The sequence below is a fragment of the Malus sylvestris genome, chromosome 2 (genome assembly GCF_916048215.2).
Source record: "Malus sylvestris chromosome 2, drMalSylv7.2, whole genome shotgun sequence".
NCBI lineage: Eukaryota > Viridiplantae > Streptophyta > Magnoliopsida > Rosales > Rosaceae > Malus > Malus sylvestris.
The window spans coordinates 16164076-16186398 of record NC_062261.1 but is presented as its reverse complement, the minus strand read 5'-3'; the positions used below and the strand labels follow the sequence as shown (position 1 = coordinate 16186398).

Sequence of the window (22323 nt, the reverse complement as noted above, 5' to 3'; positions counted from 1 at the left end):
TGCTTGGAAAGCCACGGGAACATGCTGGGCCACGAGAGTAGGCTGGGCTGTGAAAGTGGGCTGCTCGACTGGAGTTGGCTGGGCCACGGGAGTGGGCTGCTCGTCGAGAGCAGGCTGGGTCACGAGAGTAGGCTGCTCGGCAGGAACAGGTTAGGCCGTGAGAGTGGGCTGCTCAACGGGAGCAGGCTGGGCCACGGGAGTGGGCTACTCGACGGAAGCAGGTTGGACCACGGGAGTGAGCTACTCGTCGGGAGCAGGCTGGGTCACTAGAGCAGGCTGCTCGACAAGAGTAAGTTGGGCCGCGAGAGCAGGCTGGGCCACGGGAGTGGGCTACTTGACGGAAGCAGGCTGCTTAGTATGTGATGCATGCGAATGCGAGGCTTGGGCCCGGGTCCGTGCAAACTTGGATGGCACGGCTTAGGCCGTGTCCTTGGTGTATTGAGCCTTGGATGGCACGGCTCGAGCCGTGGTGAAGGCACCATGGACCTCGCCACCGCGGTGGTTCCCATGGTGGAAACTCGTGGTAGTGGTGCTGCTCCACTTATTGTCGCATTTAGCCTCACGGATCTCCGCAATCCCATTTCTTGAACATTAGAATTTTCACTTGTGGAATTTTCTAAATTTCTAGACATTATATTTTGCTTATACGTTTTATCAAAGAACTTTTGCAAGTAAAAAATTCTAATAATAAGAACGTATGAAAAATATTCAAATGGACTAGAAAATAAAGAAAAAACCTTTTTGTACGAGAGTCTTCTACGAGTATGGATTTCAACTCTCAATGAAAGTACCAATTTGTGGATGCAAATTTCTTCCTCCTTGATCTTGGACAATTTTGCGCCTACAAAACAATTAACACCTTAGGTTAAGGCCAAGAGCCTCATGCACCCACGATGAATGGGGGGGGCTTTGGCCGAAGAACTTCCGATGCCAAAGTTAGAATTTAGAGAGAAAGAGTGTTTAGGGAATTTTGGGATTTTTGCCAAAGTGTTGGAATAGCTTTTTGGTGAGAATGGGTGTCTATTTATAGGGTTAGGCTTTGCCCAATTTTCCCAAGGTGTGGCCGGCCACTAATGGGTTTTGGTGGTTATAGTTTTGGCTTAATTAGCCAATTTATTGGCTAATTAAGTATAAAAGAAATAAATAGGAGGTTACAAAATTGAATAGTTGTGTAAATAGGGTAATAAAATGGAAAAAAGTGTGAAAAGCTAGGGAGAAAGGGGGTGGCCGGTCAATCACTAGTTTTGGGATTGAGTGGGATATATGTTGTGGTTATTTGGATGTTTTAATTGATGTTTAATGGATTAATTGGGTAATTAATCCATTAATTAACCAATTAATATAATTTGGAATAAATATTTTGGAGGTTACGGGATTTGATGAGATGAATATTGAATTGTTACCTTTTTGGAGCATTTTTGAGCTGCTCGCGTGTAGGAATCCCGGTGTGCCTCAAGAGTAGTTTGGTCATCTTTTACTAAAAAATTCACGTGTCGTCTTGTGATTATTTTTGACTCCATATGTATGTATATCTTGATATATTAACAAAAAAAAGTATGAATAAACTTGATGTCGAATATCTTGCTCTATAAATAATAAAACCCTTTAAAGAAAGAGATATGACATGATGACAATGAAGTTGCAAAATACTAGTCATAAATTTTGGATATAGTTATCCCATGTGAATCACATAGCTTGGTGGACTATGCATATAAACAAGTTGGGGAGAAAATAGAATCTCATGACTATATAAAGACAGACAGACATGATATGAGAGGAGAAAAACGCCAACTTAATAATTGAGCTCAAGAATAATGCGTTCCTTTCACAATCTACTTTACTTACCCTATATAAAGTGTTCATTTTACATCAAATTTTAACAATCTGAACCGTTTATTTTTCAATTTATAGATAATTTATGCAAAAATTCAATTCAATCCGAAGTCATTTGCTCATTTAATTGTCACGATGAAATTTTAATATTTTTTACAACATAATGTTCGTCAATTTCTTTAAAATCAATTAAATGCCTCAAATATTTTTTATTTGACTACCCTTTGTAAAAATGATCTATGAAATGCTGCTTGGAAAATAAACGGTTGCAGTTTGATATGGTGTGGGCCATCCCTTCACTTATTTATAAAGTTAATTGAATTTTGTCTCACAACCCTACATCGTTTCTCATCAGTTGCTCTACTAAAGATCTTTTCTCGGTTAATCGTTTTGCCGCATTTCATTCTTGTCCCAATAAACCCAAATATAATACCATTTTTTCCAAAAGTGCCATGGCTACTTTAGGACCAAGGCCATGGAATCAAACGTACCGCGGCCATGACCACACTTGGCCTTCATGTCCCCGTGAAGTACCCAAAAATTTCAGTTACGCGTTCGGTTTGATGAAGGCGAAAAGTCGTCGGAGATTTGGGGGTGTTGGGTTGGCTCCTAAATGGCAGCTGCTGGAAATGGGAATTAAAAGAAAGGGAATTAGGTTAACGGTGGCGAAAGGGTACGATTGTCTTGACCCTGCAGCGGGTGTTAATATTCCGGCGGAGGAAGATGAGAAGTTTGTGGAGGTTCTTCGGGAAGTTCAGCCTTACATCTTCTTACACAGAAGCACTACATTTGTTGTGGTCATAGCCTGCGAGATTGTTGCTAGTCTTTTCTTCTTGGATGCCATACTTCAGGTATTTGCTGCTTCTGCAATCTCTCTCTCTCTCTCTCTCTCTCTCTCTCTCTCTCTCTCACGTATGAGATGATCACACATACGCACATGACAGTGAGCCCGTGAGCTCTAGCTACCGATCATTTTAGTGCGTCACACTGCGACACAGTTGACCTTACCTAACTTATTGGACCGATTCCTTCCTAATTTACAGAAGTTAAAACTTCATGACTCCCCTCAATGATACATGGTAGCTAGTGATGTGTTTATTAGTAAATTTATGTTTCAAACAAATATTTATGTTATATATACTTGCATGACATTTATAGAAGCATCCCTAATGAGGGCTTTATCCTTCACGAGGCTACTACATTTTAAGCCTTAGCGAGAAATTTTATCCCAATGAGTCGGAAAATGGAGCTAGATCCGCCACTGGGGCTAGCAACTTTCTTTCTTGGATAGCATAAATCGGGCTATATCTAGCCCCAAAAAACAGTAGGTCCCACAAAAAAAGTAGCAACCCGTATGAGCAAAATTGTATTACTCTCCCTCCACTTGCAAATACACTTATACTCTCCTTTTATTATTATTTTTTAATTCTTTTTTCTTGCTTATTTTCTTGCAATGTGGCTAATTAATGATGTTTTAAATCCATTAAGAATTAAAGTTTCAAATTGATTTAACGTTCATGGGCATTGGTGGATGAAATTTTCAAATAATTTTTTTCAGAATTGTATGATACTAATTTACCAATTGGTGCTAGGTAAATTGTTGTGTTATAAGTGAAAAATCAAATTATTTCAAAGGGTGAGGTGGGGGTTTGTTTCTTTCAACGAATGAGATTGAGATAAAAGAATCTAATTCAATGAACGATTCATAAGTAATTAAATCTAACTTTGTCACATTTTGAACTTTTTAGGTTGAAAGGCTCATAAAAAAATTAAGATAACACGTTCAAAAATCAACTTAAAAAAAGCTAACAAAAAAAAAAAAACAATCATCGCTTAATCAAATTACTACATAAATAAATATATATAGCCTTATATAGAGCCTGAAAGATATAGCCCCTCATTGAGAGAGATTATTTTATAAAACCTCAAAGATTTCTCGAATCTCTAAAATGATATCCACCACTTTTCCAACCTTATATACAGCCCCTCACTAGGATGCTCTAAAAAATCATTCCCTTCGGGGACATTTGATAAAATTGGAAGAATAAAAAATAAAGATAGTATAATATTTTATGTTGTGCATGTAGTTTAATAAAACAACTTGTGTATACTAGTAACCAGCACACACGTCATGCATATTCAATTAAGTTTGCTTTTTGTTTTATCACGACTTATCACTTAAGATAATGTTTAAGAGACTAAGTTTTGTAAACTAAATGATATGGAAGTTGATAATTGGATTATGACTTAAACGTTAATAAACGTGCTTATTCATATTGATGACACATCATTTAGTTTGTAAATTTTGTCTACAAATTTAGTCACCCTAGCATTACCCTATCATTTAATATGCATCCAACTAATAGTGAAAAACAAATAAGGTAATGCTAGAGAGACTAAATTTGGACACAAAATTTACAAACTAAGTGATGAGTTATCAATAACAATAAGCTCGTTTATCAACGCTTAAGTAATAACTCAATCATCAACTTCTATGTCATTTAGTTTTCAAAATTTTATATATAAATTTAATCTCTCTAACATTACCCTAAAAATATAATTATCAACATGGAAGGATTTTTGAACTTCTTCGATGCCTCTAAGTTTTGTATATGAAAAAAGAGAAGACAGAGATGCGAAAAACATTTCTTTTTTAAAACAATGCTTATCTAATAAATACATATTAATAAAATCCTATTTATTAACGAAAAGAAGGTAAACAGATATTTTTATCTTTTATCATAACAATAAAATTAAGAACAATAACGTAATTTTCTAAAATAAAATTTTATTATTTAAACCTCACATACAAATAATTTTATCATCTCTAACTTAAGAAACTACTTGTCTCGCCCTCTCCCTACTTTTACGTTCTCCCACACTCTTTTCCTCACTTCTTTAATTTAAAAAACAAAAGTAAAAACTTTATACACTAGTTTCTTATTATTATTATGGCGCGAATTTATTAAATTATTAGTGCGAAATTTAGGTCCCAAATAATCCGCCAAAAATTGTGCAGCGGTACGCGGTAGTCATCCAGAAACTCCAGCGTGGGACCGTTTTAATCTTGGCGGCTTCCGGGGTTCACCCCAGCACTCATCTTTTGAATTAGATCACTCTGTGTGTGCATTTTTCGTTCAACCCCTTCTATGGCCGCCACATACACCTCGTTAGGAACCCACCGACGACTCGCCACCGTAACCGCCCAGCTAACCTCGCCAAGCCGCTCTTCTCTTACCGTCACCGAAAAACCCTGTCGGCTGCCTGTGGCGAATAGCGGGAGGCGGAAGGGCAGGGCTGGAATTTCCCTCAAGTGCAGCAGCAATGCGTATGGCCCTGTGATGGAGGATAGCGAGAGCGATTGCGAGAACTACAATAGCATGGAGGACGAGCAGTTCGTGCGGTGGTTCCGGGAGGCTTGGCCGTATTTGTGGGCCCACCGCGGCGGTACCTTCGTTGTGATTATATCGGGTGAAATTGTGTCTAGTAGTCACTTGGAACCCATTCTCAAGGCAGGTCCTCTGCCTTTTTCTAACTTTCTCTTTGAACTGTTTGGTTGCTAAGAAAATTTTCTCTTTGAACTGTTTGGTTGCTGAGAAAATGAAACAAACAATGCCAATCAACGGAAGGAAAAGAAAATCTTTTTATTCGTTTTCTTTGCATTGGATTGTTTGTTAGTATATGTCTATTTATATTTGGGTTTTATGCAGGATATAGCATTTCTTCATCACCTGGGGATCAGGTTTGTTCTTGTTCCAGGAACCCATGTGCAAATTGATGAACTTTTGGCACAGAGAGGTGAGGGTTTTTTTGTATGTGATTGTTATTGTACATTCTCAATGAGTAGGGCTGGTTTGTGATTGCTTCACGGACGCTAAAAGCGTTTTTTGACACCTAAAAGTGCATCTGATTGCGTTTGGTAGAAAAACTTAGAGGTGCTTCTGACTCATAGAAGCACATTTTGGAAAGAAGCACTTGCCAGATGCTTCTTCAAGTATTACTTACAAGTGTTTTTCCATGTAGGATTTGGATTCTAGTAAACATTTCAACGTGGTTAAAGCCCGTCTACTAGAAGTGCTTTCTAGAGAAGCAATCCCAAACGAACCCTAAGCATGATATCACAGAGTGGAGCACAAAATATGATTTATTGGTGTTATTGATTTCAAAATGCATTTCTTAGTTTAGTTAGATTATTAATTCGTTAGGTTCTTGAAGTTGTTGGTTTGTTTAAGCCATTTGAAGTGCTATAAGTTTGAAACTAAGCAGGTATCTGTTAGTTGTTACTTTTCAGGAAAGAAGCCAAAGTTTGTTGGTCAGTACAGGGTAACTGACTCGGATTCTCTAGATGCTGCAAGGCAAGCAGCTGGGGCCATATCTAAGACAATAGAGGCAAAGCTTTCTCCAGGACCTTCCATATGCAATATTCGTAGACATGGTGACAATAGTCGTTTGCATCAAGTTGGTGTCAGCGTCGAGAGTGGTAACTTTCTTGCAGCCAAGGTAAGAATCTTACTCTTTCAAAAGTGACATTAAACATTAAGTTGTTTTCTTGATTTTTGAATTTTTTTCGTTGGTACAAATTCTGAAAAGTACTGTTATTTCATTTTTCAGAGAAGAGGAGTTGTTGCTGGTGTAGATTATGGGGCAACAGGTGAAATCAAGAAAGTAGATGTTGCTCGCATGCGTAAGAGGCTTGATGATGATTGTATCGTGATACTGAGCAACCTGGGTTATTCCAGCTCTGGAGAAACTTTAAATTGCAAGTATGCTTGATAGATATAGCTTCTAATAGTTTCCGTTTTGGTGTCTCAAATGAAAAGTTTACACAGTGCTTGTTATATATTTGGTTGATTATTTTCTACTGCCAACTCTTCTTACACATATAATACCTAGTTGCTGATGATTTATGCTTCTATATATTTCAGCACGTACGAAGTTGCAACAGCTTGTGCCTTGGCTATCGAAGCAGATAAACTTATCTGCATAATAGATGGTCCAATTCTTGACGAGAGTGGACGCCTTGTTCGCTTCTTAACTCTTGAAGAAGCAGACATGTTGATTCGTAAGCGGGCTCAGCAGAGTGAGGTAGCTGCTAGTTATGTGAAAGCTGTTGATGAAGAAAATCTGTCTGGCTTTGGATATGGTGATCCTAACGCTACTCACCAGAATGGGAGGGCTCTTAAGGAAAATTATACTGCATGGTTTCACAATGGTGTTGGTTTCGAAAATGGGAATGGATTGTGGACTGGTGAACAAGGTTTTGCTATTGGAGGTCATGAACGGCAAAGTCGATTAAATGGTTACCTTTCCGAATTGGCTGCTGCAGCCTTTGTTTGCAGGGTAAGCTCGTAACGGTCCTTTTTCCCCTGGTTTATGAACTTCAGTAAATATGTGTCTGCATAGGTTAAAGTTTCAGCTTCTTTATATGTTGAATCTCAAGAACCCAGCCAATGGTAGTTTCTGATTTAATGCCAGGGAGGTGTTCAAAGAGTACATCTGTTGGATGGAACTAAAGGGGGAGTTTTATTGTTGGAATTGTTTAAAAGAGATGGAATGGGGACAATGGTGGCTAGGTATGATATTTTTTTTTTTTTTTCAATTAACGTATCTGAATTTTGTGACTTTCTGATGTCAGATACTAATCAACTTTAATGTGATGATAAGCTATGCTGATGGTCCTAATTGCTAGGATTTTTTTGTTGTTGATGTGATGGTCTGCTATTTACATTTTTCTGGTTTATGTTTCTTTCCTCATTTGTGGCTTACTAGCCTAGTCAGTATTTTAGTGGAAATCCAAGCATCAATTTTTCAAACCACGTTACATCTAAATATTCATTTGATAGAGTTGCACGAGTTCATTAGAGGTTGTTTTGGTCTCATCTTGCTTGGATGGGCATAAAATAAGTTGTAATTGTTCCTGGATGTGTATTTAACTTGTATCTTCCAATCACCACTTCAAAAACAATTCGTGAGTTTTTGTTGCCACTCCAAAAAAGAAAAGAATTCAAATTTAAAAATAAAAAACCAGGAAGGAGGGAGGAGTGCGGGATGCTGTTTTTGGAGTGCTAATAACAATTCCCAAATATTTTTGTGCCAAAGATATTATCATCATCATCGGTTACCCATGCTAAAGATTGGATACTAGGTACATAGGGGTAGCTTCTTGGTTTCCATTGAAGTCTTAACTTCACGAGTTTTTTTTACATGAATTATGAAAAAGGAGAGCAAACAATTGTACCTAACATATGCTGCTATGTATAAGTTTTCCTCCATCTATCCACTGACGTGCATTAAATGTTTGTTCTTAGTGACCTATATGAAGGAACCCGGATGGCTAGGGCATCTGACTTCTCTGGAATAAGACAAATTATACAACCTTTAGAAGCATCTGGCACATTGGTTCCAAGAAGCGACAAACAGGTCTGTGTTAATGGTCTTTGAAAATTTTGTTTTACAGAACCTTCTGCCTTTCACTCGTGATTATTAATTGCAACTGATCTTAATTTGTATTGTTTTCTTGAACTGACTTTGTACTGATAGCTACGTGAAGAATTGGATTGCTTCATTGTGGTAGAAAGAGAAGGTCAGATCATTGCATGTGCTGCTCTTTTTCCTTTCCCAGAGGAGAAATGTGCAGAGGTTGCTGCTATTGCAGTTTCTCCTGATTGCCGTGGTCAAGGGCAGGGTGATAAATTACTTGGTAATATACTGTAAAAAACTTGAATAAGCATCGATATAGCTTTCTCTTGTTGCTTTCCTCATTTCCTCATATACTTCACTAGTCGTTGATGAGCATATTTTCTACTGACCCTTTTGAAAGTTTAATCACAGGATAGTTCTATTCACACTCCTATTTTTACTTCTCACACACACAATTGTTAATTTTTGGCCATTGATCTTCTTCAATTCATTTGATCTGACGGCCAGAGATTGAGAGGGGTGTGAGAAGTAAAAATGGTTGTGCAGATAACACTACCCTAATTATATTAACAGTAGCTAATCATATTCACGTTATAGCCGAAAATATGAATTTGCTCTCTTTCTCGCAGCATGTCCAATGATTCTACTCTTACGAAAAAATTACTTTTACCGTTACTGTAAACTTCCACTCTTGTACTGATATCATATATTCCTAAAAAAGTGGATGGTATATATCAGAAAGAGGTGGAAACATCAGTAACAGCTCACATCAGCGCACATACTTCTGGCCTAAGCTACATAGAGTTGGATTACATCTTGTTTCTTCCTGTTCTTTTTCTACTGAACATCTTGGATTCATTTAACCCAAGATACTTAGAACTGAAATTTGGCACCCAATTAAAAACAAAGGGACAATTTGGACCATGTATACTATTGTATATCTGCAAACTGTATTATCGTTACTGTTACAGTCCATAATTTCTTACAATTTTTAATATCTGCAGATTACATTGAGAAGAAGGCATCTTCGCTCGGATTGGAGAAGCTTTTCTTGCTTACAACCCGCACTGCAGACTGGTTAGTTTCTACTAATTGAAATACATGCTATAGTAGCCTACTTATGCTTCTAGATGGTTCACACGTGAGGATTAGATATGGTTATTGCACGTATTCCTCGGCGCTTCATTCTATTTTTTTTATAAGAAAAACAAACGTTCAGTGATCAGTCTTGAAGAATGACACCCGTTTCTCTCACAGGTTTGTGAGACGCGGTTTTTCACAATGTTCGATTGAATCAATACCAGGGAGGCGGCGGACAAAGATCAATCTGTCGCGTAAATCCAAGTATTATATTAAGCAGTTGTTACCAGATGCTAGCGGAATTACTGTTAACAAGGACTTCACTTGAGGTTTAAAATGTTGCCGGCAAATTCTCTGTTCACCGTGTTTAGCAGCCGTATCATGGCGGATACAACTTCAACAGTTGTCAACCTGGTTCAGGATTATCTAAGTGCAAATCTATCAGCGTGTTTGAATTATGAGTTATGTATCTAAATCGATGATCGCTTCGTCACACTGACGGAATAGCAAATTTTCTTAATAAATGATGGGCGAATTTGGTTATATATTGAACTGATATTTGGAAAGATCAAGCTAGCGATGGAAATGGTTCGTTCTAAAGCTATTGGTAAAAGATCTATCGAACATACAAGAAATACAAATGCAGTGTCATTGATACTTCACAGCATGAATCCCGTTTATTATTGTAGTCTGTTTCATTTGGATCAAGTAACTCGCTCGATGAAATACGACAAGGGTACTGCAAAGAATTGTTGTAACAACCTCCCTCCTGAGATTGACCACGGAAACAAAACCTTTGAAGCAAAATCAATTCTCCTCAGTTTTGGGGAGGCCTTTAAACTTGAAGTTATCTGCATATGCCTTCACCTGAAGCCAGAGATACAGTAAGAAAGATTCATTTTTACATCTCCAGATTAAATAAAATAAACCCCAATATTTTAATACAAATAATCAGAAATTTCTATCTCGAGGACAGGCAACACCTCATTACTCCATTTCTTAACGATTCCAGGAAAATAGGAAGCAGCTAAGATTAACTACCTAACTAGAAATGGACTATCCTGCTGACATTTTTGCCAATCCATTCTCCATCCTACCACACACAAAGCTTAAAGCGGCTAAACTGTTTTGGCATGAATTGGCACTGGCAGAAAGAAAAAAAAACTGTACAACTTCAATAAAACACTTCATATAGAACATTATGGGTTAGGGAGCTAAAATCAATGGAGTCGAAAACTGAAATGACAACAGTTGTAGCTTCTACAGGTCCTTCAGAGCAGGTCCTAGCTTTATCAGGAAAAAGAAACCAAAGGGTTGTGATTCATGAAAATTTCACGATGATTTTATATTCTAATTCCCAAACGGAACCAAGATCTTAATCTCAAATGACAACAGCCTTCTGTATGGGTGCTACCCCAAAAACCATAAATACATTTAAGAAATAATACCAAAAAGAAACTGTTGTGAGAATGGACATAGCTTCAGAGAGTACGAAGAAAGAATCACATACCCTCAACAATGGCGTTTGCCGCCTTTTAACCTGCAGATGAGTTCAAGAACTGTCATCATTAGGTCAAGGGGAAGTTAACATAAAAAATCAGAGATAAAAGAACTTGCACCCATCATAAAAGAACATATTTTCAAAGTAAACCAACAGTTAAAGGGCTACCAGTCTACTACCATAACGAATATGCAAGCACAAAATCGTTTATAGCTGGAAGGTAATATCTGGAATTCAATGACCATATGCCTAGTTCTTTTTCCCCATATGGGGGATGAATATATCCCTAGGTTAAAAACACACAAAATTTCCTTAAGAAACACAACAAAGGCAGCCCTAAACCTGATGGAGCACAAAGAAAATGAACAAAACATACCACATAATCCCAACCATGTCTCTCTGCAAAGGACTTTGCAGCGTCTTCACTGTCAAAACCCAGTGTCGAATCACCAACGTGTGCATATGGGTCCCCAGTGGAAGTCCATCCCATCAATGGATTCTCCCACCTACAAACGTATCACAAAGATGAGCCATTAATCATCCAATTATGCTAACATAATAATCATCTGATATTTAAGAGAGAACAAAGAGAAGCTTATTTCAAGGCTCGACCATGACCTGACTTAAAATATCCCAATCAAAATCCAAGAAAGGTGCCATCTAGCTAAAGCAGCGCAGTTCTAAGGTTTTATTGTCATGTTAAAACTATCGGAGGAGCAGAAAATGTTCAAAAATGGAAAGTTCAGTTATAAATGAAGAGATTGACTGATAAGTGATAACACAACATTCACATTGGTTAACACAAAACTCTGTAAAAACTAAGCAGTATAAAACCTATCTACCCACCGTGAACCAGATCAAAAGATACAACCCTTCGGAAACAAATCCAAAATATATAACCGAATCAGCAATCCCTCAAAAGCCCAAAAGTACTTTTCCAATAGGAACTATAACAATGGGGAACCAAAAAACATACTTTTGTGTTGACACAAAGTTGATTTTCCACTTCCCAACTTTCCCCGATCCTTGCTGAGATGCAGTTCTTGCAGGTGAGTATATTATAACCTGTCATGCATCCCCACAAATGGATAACTTCCCAATCACAATGAATTTTAAATTTTTAAAAAAATGACATTAACCATGTCAAGCTTGTGACTTTCATCAAAAACTAAAAAAATAGAAACTTCAACCTCAAAATTTACTATTTTCTTACCAATGCATAGGTACCAAAAACCAAAAACTAAAGACTGAAAATGAAGTGATTATCAAACGGCCCTAAATTTGACATATACCCAATAGATAATGCAAGGACGGAGCTAGAAATGTTTTTGACTGGGGACGTCCTAAAACAACCAAGTAAAATAATGGGTGTTAAGTTGTTGAGGGCCAGGTACAATGAAAATCTCTAAATTAAAAAGTTAAATTTTAAATTGTAATGCCACAAACGGATGAAGTAAATTCATATAAAATACTTTCAACAACAACAACAACAACAACAAAGCCTTTTCCCACTAAGTGGGGTCGGCTATATGAATCCTAGAACGCCATTGCGCTCGGTTTTGTGTCATGCCCTCCGTTAGATCCAAGTACTCTAAGTCTTTTCTTAGAGTCTCTTCCAAAGTTTTCCTAGGTCTTCCTCTACCCCTTCGGCCCTGAACCTCTGTCCCGTAGTCACATCTTCGAACCGGAGCGTCAGTCGGCCTTCTTTGCACATGTCCAAATCACCAGAGCCGATTTTCTCTCATCTTTCCTACAATTTCGGCTACTCCTACTTTACCTCGGATATCCTCATTCCCAATCTTATCATTTCTCGTGTGCCCACACATCCCACGAAGCATCCTCATCTCCGCTACACCCATTTTGTGTACGTGTTGATGCTTCACCACCCAACATTCTCTGCCATACAACATCGCTGGCCTTATTGCCGTCCTATAAAATTTTCCCTTGAGCTTCAGTGGCCTACGACGGTCACACAACACGCCGGATGCACTCTTTCCATCCAGCTCGTATTCTATGGTTGAGATCTCCATCTAATTCTCCGTTCTCTTGCAAGATAGATCCTAGGTAACGAAAACGGTCGCTTTTTGTGATCTTCGCTAGATTGCTCCGGTCATTAGTGTGGATAAGTATATAAATGGATAGAGATAGGAAAGCAAACACAAGATGTACGTGGTTCACCCAGATTGGCTACGCCCACGGAATAGAAGAGTTCTCATTAATTGTGAAGGGTTTACACAAGTACATAGGTTCAAGCTCTCCTTTAGTGAGTACGAGTGAATGATTTAGTACAAATGACATTAGGAAATATTGTGGGATAATGATCTCGTAATCACGAAACTTCTAAGTATCGGAGTGTGGTGTCGTCTTGACTTGCCTTATCTGTCTCATAGGTAGATGTGGCATCTTCTCTGGAAGTACTCTTCCTCCATCCAGGGGTGGTATCTTTAACTGGTGGAGATGCACAAGGTAATGTATCAATTTCACTTGAAGCTTACTTGTAGTTTCAGGCTTGGTCAAGCGCGATACAAACCATGTAGTAGGAGTCCCCCAAGTCGCCGAGCTAGGGGGTCTGCTGAAAGAGGTGACAGACAAGGTAAGCAATCAGAGCTCCGACTGATTGTTCACCTTCTCCCCATCTTGCAGCAGCATGAAGGATAAAGAGAAGAAAAATGAGAAGAGATGATATGAGATACTTTTGCTTTTGAAGAAGTAACTTTCCACAGGCTTATTCTTGAACTGAGCTGGAGGGTTTTCTGGTTTCCTCCAGAGTATAAGGCCGACTGGAGAATTTGAGGGTCAAAACAAGTCCATCAAATCTAGAGTACGTTCCACCCTGCTGATATGGGATACTTTTGCTTTTGACAGAGTAATGGATGTATCGGCACGTGTGCTGTTACGCTTGTCTCCACATGCTTCCTTGTATCCTTCGCACTTGCCCTATCTGTTCCTCAAGCAGATGCGGAATCTTCCCTGGAAACATAAGATGATGAAGATGAGTACTCGAGAGCAATGCCAGGTAAGTAATCAGGTAAGGGGTTCCAGGCAGTCAGTTCCTGGCTGGAAGCTTGATTCCAAGTACTGACTGATTGCTCTCTTTCTCCTTGTCTTGCAGGTAAAAACAAGGCCAAAAGAAAAAACAGGGAAAAAGCATGATATGGGATACTCTTGCTTTTAACCCTGATGATATGAGATATTCTTGCTCTAGTATAGCTTGTTTGCAGAGGTATTATCGGGGGGAAAGAAAGCTGAATATTTCGAAAGGCTTTGTTGGGAGTGCCCTCTCAGATATGATGAAGGGTTGAGCATTTTTGCAGGTCTGCCTGTCCGTTGGGGATGGAGGTCGACATATATAGGAGTCTCCCTAACAACAAGTAGTAATGCTATTCCTTTACCCTGCTTGGTCATAGCACGGTAGTGGGAGCTGCCAGTTTCACATGTTTTAACTCTGTCAGAGCACTTTGAAAAAGTGGTCTGTGGTATCTGGCTCTCGAGATTCGGAGAACGATGCCTCTTCGATTTTTGAGAAAGCAATCATGCTGGGGGTCTGACTCTCGAGATTCGGAGAGCAGTGTCTCTTCGATTTTTGAGGAAGTAATCATGTTGGGAGTCTGGCTCTCGAGATTCGGAAGGCGGTGCCTCTTCGATTTTGGAGCAAGCAATCTTGTTGGGAGTGTTGTCTCGAATGTGAGTAAAGGTTGGACATGTTTGCTAGTCTACCTTGCCACGAAGCACAAAGGTTGACACACAGGGACTTTCCAATTATCCAGCAATGGTACTGTTCCTTTACCCTCTCTTCGATTTTGAGAAAGTAGTCATGTTGGGCGTCTGGCTCTCGAGATTCGGAAGACGGTGCCTCTTCGATTTTGGAGCAAGCAATCTTGTTGGGACTGTTTTCTCGAATGTGAGTAAAGGTTGGGCATGTTTGCTAGTCTACCTTGCCACGAAGCACAGAGGTTGACACACAGGGACTTTCCAATTATCCAGCAGTGGTACTGTTCCTTTACCCTTGTGGGTAATAATATGGTAGCTAGACCTTCAAAATTTATGTGTCTAAACTTTGTTAGTGCTGTTTCTTTGCTATTCTTTTACCTTTCTTGGTCAGAGCGATGTAGTGGGAGCTGCAAGCTTCACGTGCTCAACTTTGGCAGAGAACTTTGGCAAAGTGATCTGTGGTACCCATGAGTTATTGTTGCGTGTGGGAAGTGAGTGATTGAACAGTAAGATTCATGTGCTTTCTACTTCACCAGAAGTCTTCGACAAAATGCCCATAATTTCTGCAAAGCTGAGTGTGCATGTGACAGGTGCTGACAAGGCTAGAAAAGTAGGTGCCTCTTCGATTTCTGAGATCGGCCCTCGTGGTCTCTGAGCAGCCCAGCTTTTGAGAAAGCGAGCGCCTCTTCGATTGATTCGGAGAACGGTGCCTCACCGATTTTTGAGAAAGCAATCATGCTGGGGGTCTGGCTCTCGAGATTCGGGGAGCAGTGTCTCTTCGATTTTTGAGAAAGTAATCATGTTGGGAGAGTGGCTCTCGAGATTCGGAGGGTGGTGCCTCTTCGATTTTGGAGCAAGCAATCTTGTTGGGAGTGTTTTCTCGAATGTGAGTAAAGGTTGGGCATGTTTGCTAGTCTACCTTGCCACGAAGCACAGAGGTTGACACACAGGGACTATCCAATTATCCAGCAATGGTACTTTCCTTTACCCGCTCTTCGATTTTTAAGAAAGTAGTCATGTTAGGAGTCTGGCTCTTTAGATTCGGAGGACGGTGCCTCTTCGATTTTGGAGCAAGCAATCTTATTGGGAGTGTTTTCTCGAATGTGAGTAAAGGTTGGGCATGTTTGCTAGTCTACCTTGCCACGAAGCACAGAGGTTGACATACATGGACTTTCCAATTATCCAGCAGTGGTACTGTTCCTTTACCCTTGTGGGTAATAATATGGTAGCTAGACCTTCAAAATTTATGGGTCTAAACTTTGTTAGTGCTGTTTCTTTGCTATTCTTTTACCCTTCTTGGTCAGAGCGATGTAGTGGGAGCTGCAAGCTTCACGTGCTCAACTTTGGCAGAGAACTTTGGCAAAGTTATCTGTGGTACCCATGAGCTATTGTTGCGTGTGGGAAGTGGGTGATTGAACAGTAAGATTCATGTGTTTTCTACTTCCCCAGAAGTCTTTGACAGAATGCCCATAATTTCCGCAAAGCTAAGTGTGCGTGTGACAGGTGCTGACAAGGCTGGAAAAGTAGGTGCCTCTTCGATTTCTGAGATCGGCCCTCGTGGTCTCTAGGGAGCCCAGCTTTTGAGAAAGCGAGCGCCTCTTCGATTTCTGAGATCGGCCTTCGTGGTCTTTGAGCAGCCCAACTTTTGAGAAAGCAAACGGCTCTTCGATTTCTGAGATCAACCCTCGTGATCTCTAAGCAGCCCAACTTTTGAGAAAGCAAACGCCTCTTCGATTTCTGAGCAGGCGCCTCTTTGATTTCTGAAGCTCCGTCGAGTGCAGATTTTTATAGAGGCTGGCATTAAGTTCCAAAGCACACTTGAATCTCCACCAGTAGAAGCTTCCTTCTTGCACTTCTAATATCTTGATTTGTCCGACCTCTTCTCTCTTCAACACCTTTGAAAATGTCTGGCCCCTCCGACCGTCGTTTTGACTTAAACCTTGTTGAAGAGGCAGCCCCGCCTTCTCCAGACAACATATGGCGCCCATCCTTCGTCTCCCCAACTGGTCCTCTTACCGTTGGGGATTCCGTGATGAAGAATGATATGACCGCTGCGGTGGTGGCCAGGAACCTTCTCACTCCCAAAGATAACAGACTACTTTCCAAACGGTCTGATGAGTTAGCTGTTAAGGATTCGCTGGCTCTCAGTGTTCAGTGTGCAGGTTCTGTGTCTAATATGGCCCAACGCCTATTTGCTCGAACCCGCCAAGTTGAATCATTGGCGGCTGAAGTGATGAGTCTCAAACAGGAGATTAGAGGGCTCAAGCATGAGAATAAACAGTTGCACCGGCTCGCACATGACTATGCTACAAACATGAAGAGGAAGCTTGACCAGATGAAGGAAACTGATGGTCAGGTTTTACTTGATCATCAGAGATTTGTGGGTTTGTTCCAAAGGCATTTATTGCCTTCGTCTTCTGGGGCTGTACCGCGTAATGAAGCTCCAAATGATCAACCTCTGATGCCTCCTCCTCCTAGGGTTCTGTCCAGTACTGAGGCTCCAAATGATCCCCCTCCGGTGCCTTCTCTTTCTGGGGCTCTACCGACTGCTGAGACTTCTCCTAAGCAACCTTTGTGAAGGCTCCCTCTTGTGTGTTTATTTTGACTCATGTATATGTACATATTTGTAGCTTATCGGGGATATCAATAAATAAGCTTTCCTTCATTTCAACGTATTGTGTTAAATACACCAAAGCCTTCTTCGCTAAGTTCTTTGAATTTTCTTTTGTTGAAGCTTGTATGTTGAAGCTTTCTGAGTGGAGCATGTAGGTTGGGGTAGTGTTCCCTTAATTTCCCGAGTGAGGAAAACTTCTTGGTTGGAGACTTGGAAAATCCAAGTCACTGAGTGGGATCGGCTATATGAATCTTAGAACGCCATTGTGCTCGATCCTGTGTCATGTCCTTCGTTAGATCCAAGTACTCTAAGTCTTTTCTTAGAGTCTCTTCCAAAGTTTTCCTAGGTCTTCCTCTACCCCTTCGGCCCTGAACCTCTGTCCCATAGTCGCATCTTCTAATCGGAGCGTCAGTAGGCCTTCTTTGCACATGTCCAAACCACCGTAACCGATTTTCTCTCATCTTTCCTTCAATTTCGGCTACTCCTACTTTACCCCGGATATCCTCATTCCTAATCTTATCCTTTCTCGTGTGCCCACACATCCAACGAAGCATCCTCATCTCCGCTACACCCATTTTGTGTACGTGTTGATGTTTCACCGCCCAACATTCTGTGCCATACAGCATCGCCGGCCTTATTGCCGTCCTATAAAATTTTCCCTTGAGCTTCAGTGGCATACGGCGGTCACACAACACGCCGGATGCACTCTTCCACTTCATCCATCCAGCTTGTATTCTATGGTTGAGATCTCCATCTAATTCTCCGTTCTTTTGCAAGATAGATCCTAGGTAACGAAAACGGTCGCTCTTTGGTATTTCTTGATCTCCGATCCTCACCCCTAACTCGTTTTGGCCTCCATTTGCACTGAACTTGCACTCCATATATTCTGTCTTTGATCGGCTTAGGCGAAGACCTTTAGATTCCAACACTTCTCTCCAAAGGTTAAGCTTTGCATTTACCCCTTCCTGAGTTTCATCTATCAACACTATATCGTCTGCGAAAAGCATACACCAAGGAATATCATCTTGAATATGTCCTGTTAACTCATCCATTACCAACGCAAAAAGGTAAGGACTTAAGGATGAGCCTTGATGTAATCCTACAGTTATGGGAAAGCTTTCGGTTTGTCCTTCATGAGTTCTTACGGCAGTCTTTGCTCCTTCATACATATCCTTTATAGCTTGGATATATGCTACTCGTACTCCTTTCTTCTCTAAAATCCTCCAAAGAATGTCTCTTGGGACCCTATCATACGCTTTTTCCAAATCTATAAAGACCATGTGTAAATCCTTTTTCCCATCTCTATATCTTTCCATCAATCTTCGTAAGAGATAGATTGCCTCCATGGTTGAGCGCCCTGGCATGAACCCGAATTGGTTGTCCGAAACCCGTGTCTCTTGCCTCAATCTATGCTCAATGACTCTCTCCCAGAGCTTCATTGTATGACTCATTAGCTTAATACCCCTATAGTTCATGCAATTTTGTACGTCGCCCTTATTCTTGTAGATAGGCACCAAAGTGCTCGTTCGCCACTCATTTGGCATCTTCTTCGTTTTCAAAATCCTATTGAAAAGGTCAGTGAGCCATGTTATACCTGTCTCTCCCAAAACTTTCCACACTTCGATTGGTATATCGTCTGGGCCTATTGCTTTTCTATGCTTCATCTTCTTCAAAGCTACAACCACTTCTTCCTTCCGGATTCGACGATAAAAGGAGTAGTTTCTACACTCTTCTGAGTTACTCAACTCCCCTAAAGAAGCACTCCTTTCATGTCCTTCATTGAAAAGATTATGAAAATAACCTCTCCATCTGTCTTTAACCGCGTTCTCTGTAGCAAGAACCTTTCCATCCTCATCCTTGATGCACCTCACTTGGTTTAGGTCCCTTGTCTTCTTTTCCCTTGCTCTAGCTAGTTTATAGATATCCAACTCTCCTTCTTTGGTATCTAGTCGTTTATACATATCGTCGTAAGCCGCTAACTTAGCTTCTCTGACAGCTTTCTTCGCCTCTTGCTTCGCTTTTCTATACCTTTCACCATTTTCATCGGTCCTCTCCTTGTATAAGGCTTTACAACATTCCTTCTTAGCCTTCACCTTTGTTTGTACCTCCTCATTCCACCACCAAGATTCCTTTTGGTGTGGGGCAAAGCCCTTGGACTCTCCTAATACCTCTTTTGCTACTTTTCGGATACAACTAGCCATGGAATCCCACATTTGGCTAGCTTCCCCCTCTCTATCCCACACACATTGGGTGATTACCTTCTCTTTGAAAATGGCTTGTTTTTCTTCTTTTAGATTCCACTATCTAGTTCTTGGGCACTTCCAAGTCTTGTTCTTTTGTCTTACTCTTTTGATAGGGGGAGGGCGTCAGGTAGTCGACAGCCGGCACTCCATGATCACGTCGAATCCTTATGAAAATGAATCCAGAACAAAATCGCGCTAAAGCTAGGGCGTCACCCGTAAGTGGCGCGCTGTGTGGCCCGAGCACAGTGATAAGTGAGCAAGGGTCGCTGTATCTCCATCGGCACCCGGATGCAGTGTTAAATGAGCAAGGGGGCCATAGAAACTTCTTTTCGAACGACTCCACTCAAAGTTGTTTGGGAGCATATGCTCCTATCAACTTTACCCGGGACACACAAAAGAAGTACTTTGATCCTATTAGACGGGGGAGGGTGAAGAAGCTAGGACAGAAGGGTAGAGTTCAAGAGAGCAAAATGCGTTTAGGAACGTGGAATATAGGAACCTTAACGGGAAAATCTATGGAAGTAGTGGAAGTTATGGTGAGGAGAAGGATAAATATTATGTGCCTACAAGAAACTAAGTGGGTTGGTAGTAAGGCAAAGGATCTAGAAAACTCAGGGTTTAAACTTTGGTATTCGGGCACAAATAGAACGAGAAACGGTGTTGGCATCATCGTGGACAAGACCTTGGTACAAGATGTTGTAGATATCAAGAGGGTAGGAGATAGAATCATGGCAATCAAGATTGTAATAGGACAAGAACTTATCAATGTGATTAGTGCGTACGCACCTCAAGTAGGGTTGGATACGAGTTCGAAGGAGAAATTTTGGGAAGATCTTGGAGACTTGGTGCAAGGAATTGCTCAGACGGAGAAGTTATTTATAGGAGGAGATTTAAATGGACACGTGGGCAGGGAGACAGGCAACTATGGAGGTTTTCATGGTGGCCATGGTTTTGGGGAGAGAAACGAGGATGGGGAAGCTATCTTGGATTTTGCAATGGCATATGATCTCTTCTTAGCCAACACCTTCTTTAAGAAGAGAGAAGAACATGTGATCACCTACAAGAGTGGGTCGTCAAAAACACAAATAGATTTTCTTCTAATGAGGAAAGGGGATCGTATAACTTGTAAGGATTGCAAAGTTATACCAGGAGAGAGCGTGGCTAATCAACATCGCTTGTTAGTGATGGATGTACATATCAATTGAGTTTGATTTAGGTTAGAAAACATGGAATATTTGGAACCAAAATAAAAAATTTAATTGTTGTTTTAATTGTCATGACAATTTTTTTCATCGCCCAAAAATCTGAATGGGGCAGATGCCCCCTCTGGGCCTTAGGTAGCTCCGCCCTTGAGATAATGCTAGGAGACCAAATTTTTAAATCAAATTTGCAAATCAAATGAAGTGTAGTCATAGAAAATAAGCACGATAATTAACATTTAAGTAATAATCAAATCATCAACATCTACATCATTTGGTTTACAAAATTCAGTTTAAAAATTTGATCTCCTAGCAATTCTCGATCCATAAACCAAAAAATCGGATTGGGTTATGTGAATCCATTTCAGAAACTCTGTCAGAATTAGAGAAAAATCCGAATTGAATTTCAGAAGGAAAACGAAAAGGATCATACCCTCCGGCGAAGATGTTCGTCGGGAATGCCGGCGACCTTTCCGATCTCACCGGGCATGTACTCGACTAGAGCGTCCGTCGAGAACGGACTGGATCCTGAGGCAACAGAGGCTCGGAGAAGACGAGCGTGGCTTGATATGCGCTGCAGAGAGCTCGCCATCGCAGGTTCACGAATCAACGGAAGAACCAAAACTCGCGCGCTCCTTGTGAAATGTAAAAGTTGCAGCTGAAACCAAAATGTTGTTTTCAAGTTTTAACTATTTTGATGAAGTTTGCTTTTTCACTACTTTAATTTTAAGTATACAGAAACTGCCCAATACTTTGGTTTTTATTTTTATTTTTATTTTTGTCAAACGATAGATATATTATATTAAATATTATATTAGAAAGTCAACAAAGTTCGAACTTGCGTTATAGTACGAAAACAACTCTTCTTCAATATTATGATAAATGGTCACTTGTTAACTGCCTATAACTTTGTTGAATGGGTAATACCTAAGCCCCAAAATCTAATACGAGCATCTCAAGGAGATTTTTAAGGGTAATTTATTTAATACAAGTTTGTTTACATATGTACACACAACTGAGCACAATAATATTTTAGGATTTATATAATCGATCCCACTTAGTAGAAAAATATTTTGTTGTTGTTGTATATATGATGATATTTAAATTACCCTGAACTAATTTGTATATAGCACGATTTTAACTTTGATGCACAATAAAAGGATATAACAAACACTTTAGCAAATTGATTTAACTCATATATGCACTTGGCGCTTTGAAAACCAAAATATTTTACTTCATAGTTTTACACTCCAACATACTATGCAAATTTATACTATTGATATTCATGAAAGGAGTATCGAACTCGAGACCTTAAGTGTAGTAATGAATGCTCTTGAATATTTGTAGATTGAGAAATGAAGTCTCCAACTTAATAACTTGGTTTTGTGATGTAGAATAAACTAAAAGCCATAAAATCTATAGCACGGCCCATGCATTGCAAACTTGGGGACACGACCCGCGTTTTGAAGAGAATGACGTCGCGAAAAAAAAACCTTGTCATTTTGTTCCTAATAGGGGTGGGTTCAAAAAACCGAAAACCGAACTGAACGAAAAAATCCAACCGAATTGAAAAAACCGAACCGAACCGAATTCTTTTGGTTCGGTTTGGTTTTAGTGATCTAGAAACCGAACCAAACCGAACCGAATTAATTAAATTAAATTTTTTATTTAATTATTTATTTTGGGTATTATTTTCTAAACCCAATTTGTAAGTTAAAATGT

The 22323-nt window shown here is 40.0% G+C and overlaps 2 protein-coding genes across 3 annotated transcripts; one reads left to right on the top strand and one right to left on the bottom strand.

Moving 5' to 3' along the window:
• Window positions 1-2176: 2176 nt before the first annotated feature.
• LOC126590235 (probable amino-acid acetyltransferase NAGS2, chloroplastic) lies at window positions 2177-9937 on the top strand. 2 transcript variants are annotated; one of them, XM_050255746.1, is made up of 11 exons: window positions 2537-2684; window positions 4853-5345; window positions 5544-5631; window positions 6125-6333; window positions 6445-6596; window positions 6759-7173; window positions 7309-7406; window positions 8142-8253; window positions 8374-8533; window positions 9258-9330; window positions 9511-9937. In XM_050255746.1, exons 2-11 carry the CDS (start codon window positions 4983-4985, stop codon window positions 9659-9661), a joined length of 1821 nt encoding a protein of 606 aa, XP_050111703.1. In that variant the 5' UTR covers window positions 2537-2684; window positions 4853-4982; the 3' UTR covers window positions 9662-9937. The 2 variants fall into 2 exon arrangements, with proteins under 2 accessions (XP_050111698.1, XP_050111703.1); XM_050255741.1 differs by lacking the exon at window positions 4853-5345 and having other exon boundaries at window positions 2177-2684.
• Window positions 9938-9959: 22 nt separating this feature from the next.
• Window positions 9960-21305, bottom strand: LOC126590247 (NADH dehydrogenase [ubiquinone] iron-sulfur protein 4, mitochondrial-like). Its single transcript, XM_050255751.1, has 5 exons — window positions 21035-21305; window positions 11811-11899; window positions 11211-11340; window positions 10844-10873; window positions 9960-10200 (listed from the first exon to the last, which is right to left on the bottom strand). Exons 1-5 carry the CDS (start codon window positions 21191-21193, stop codon window positions 10141-10143), a joined length of 468 nt encoding a protein of 155 aa, XP_050111708.1. The 5' UTR covers window positions 21194-21305; the 3' UTR covers window positions 9960-10140.
• Window positions 21306-22323: the final 1018 nt, after the last annotated feature.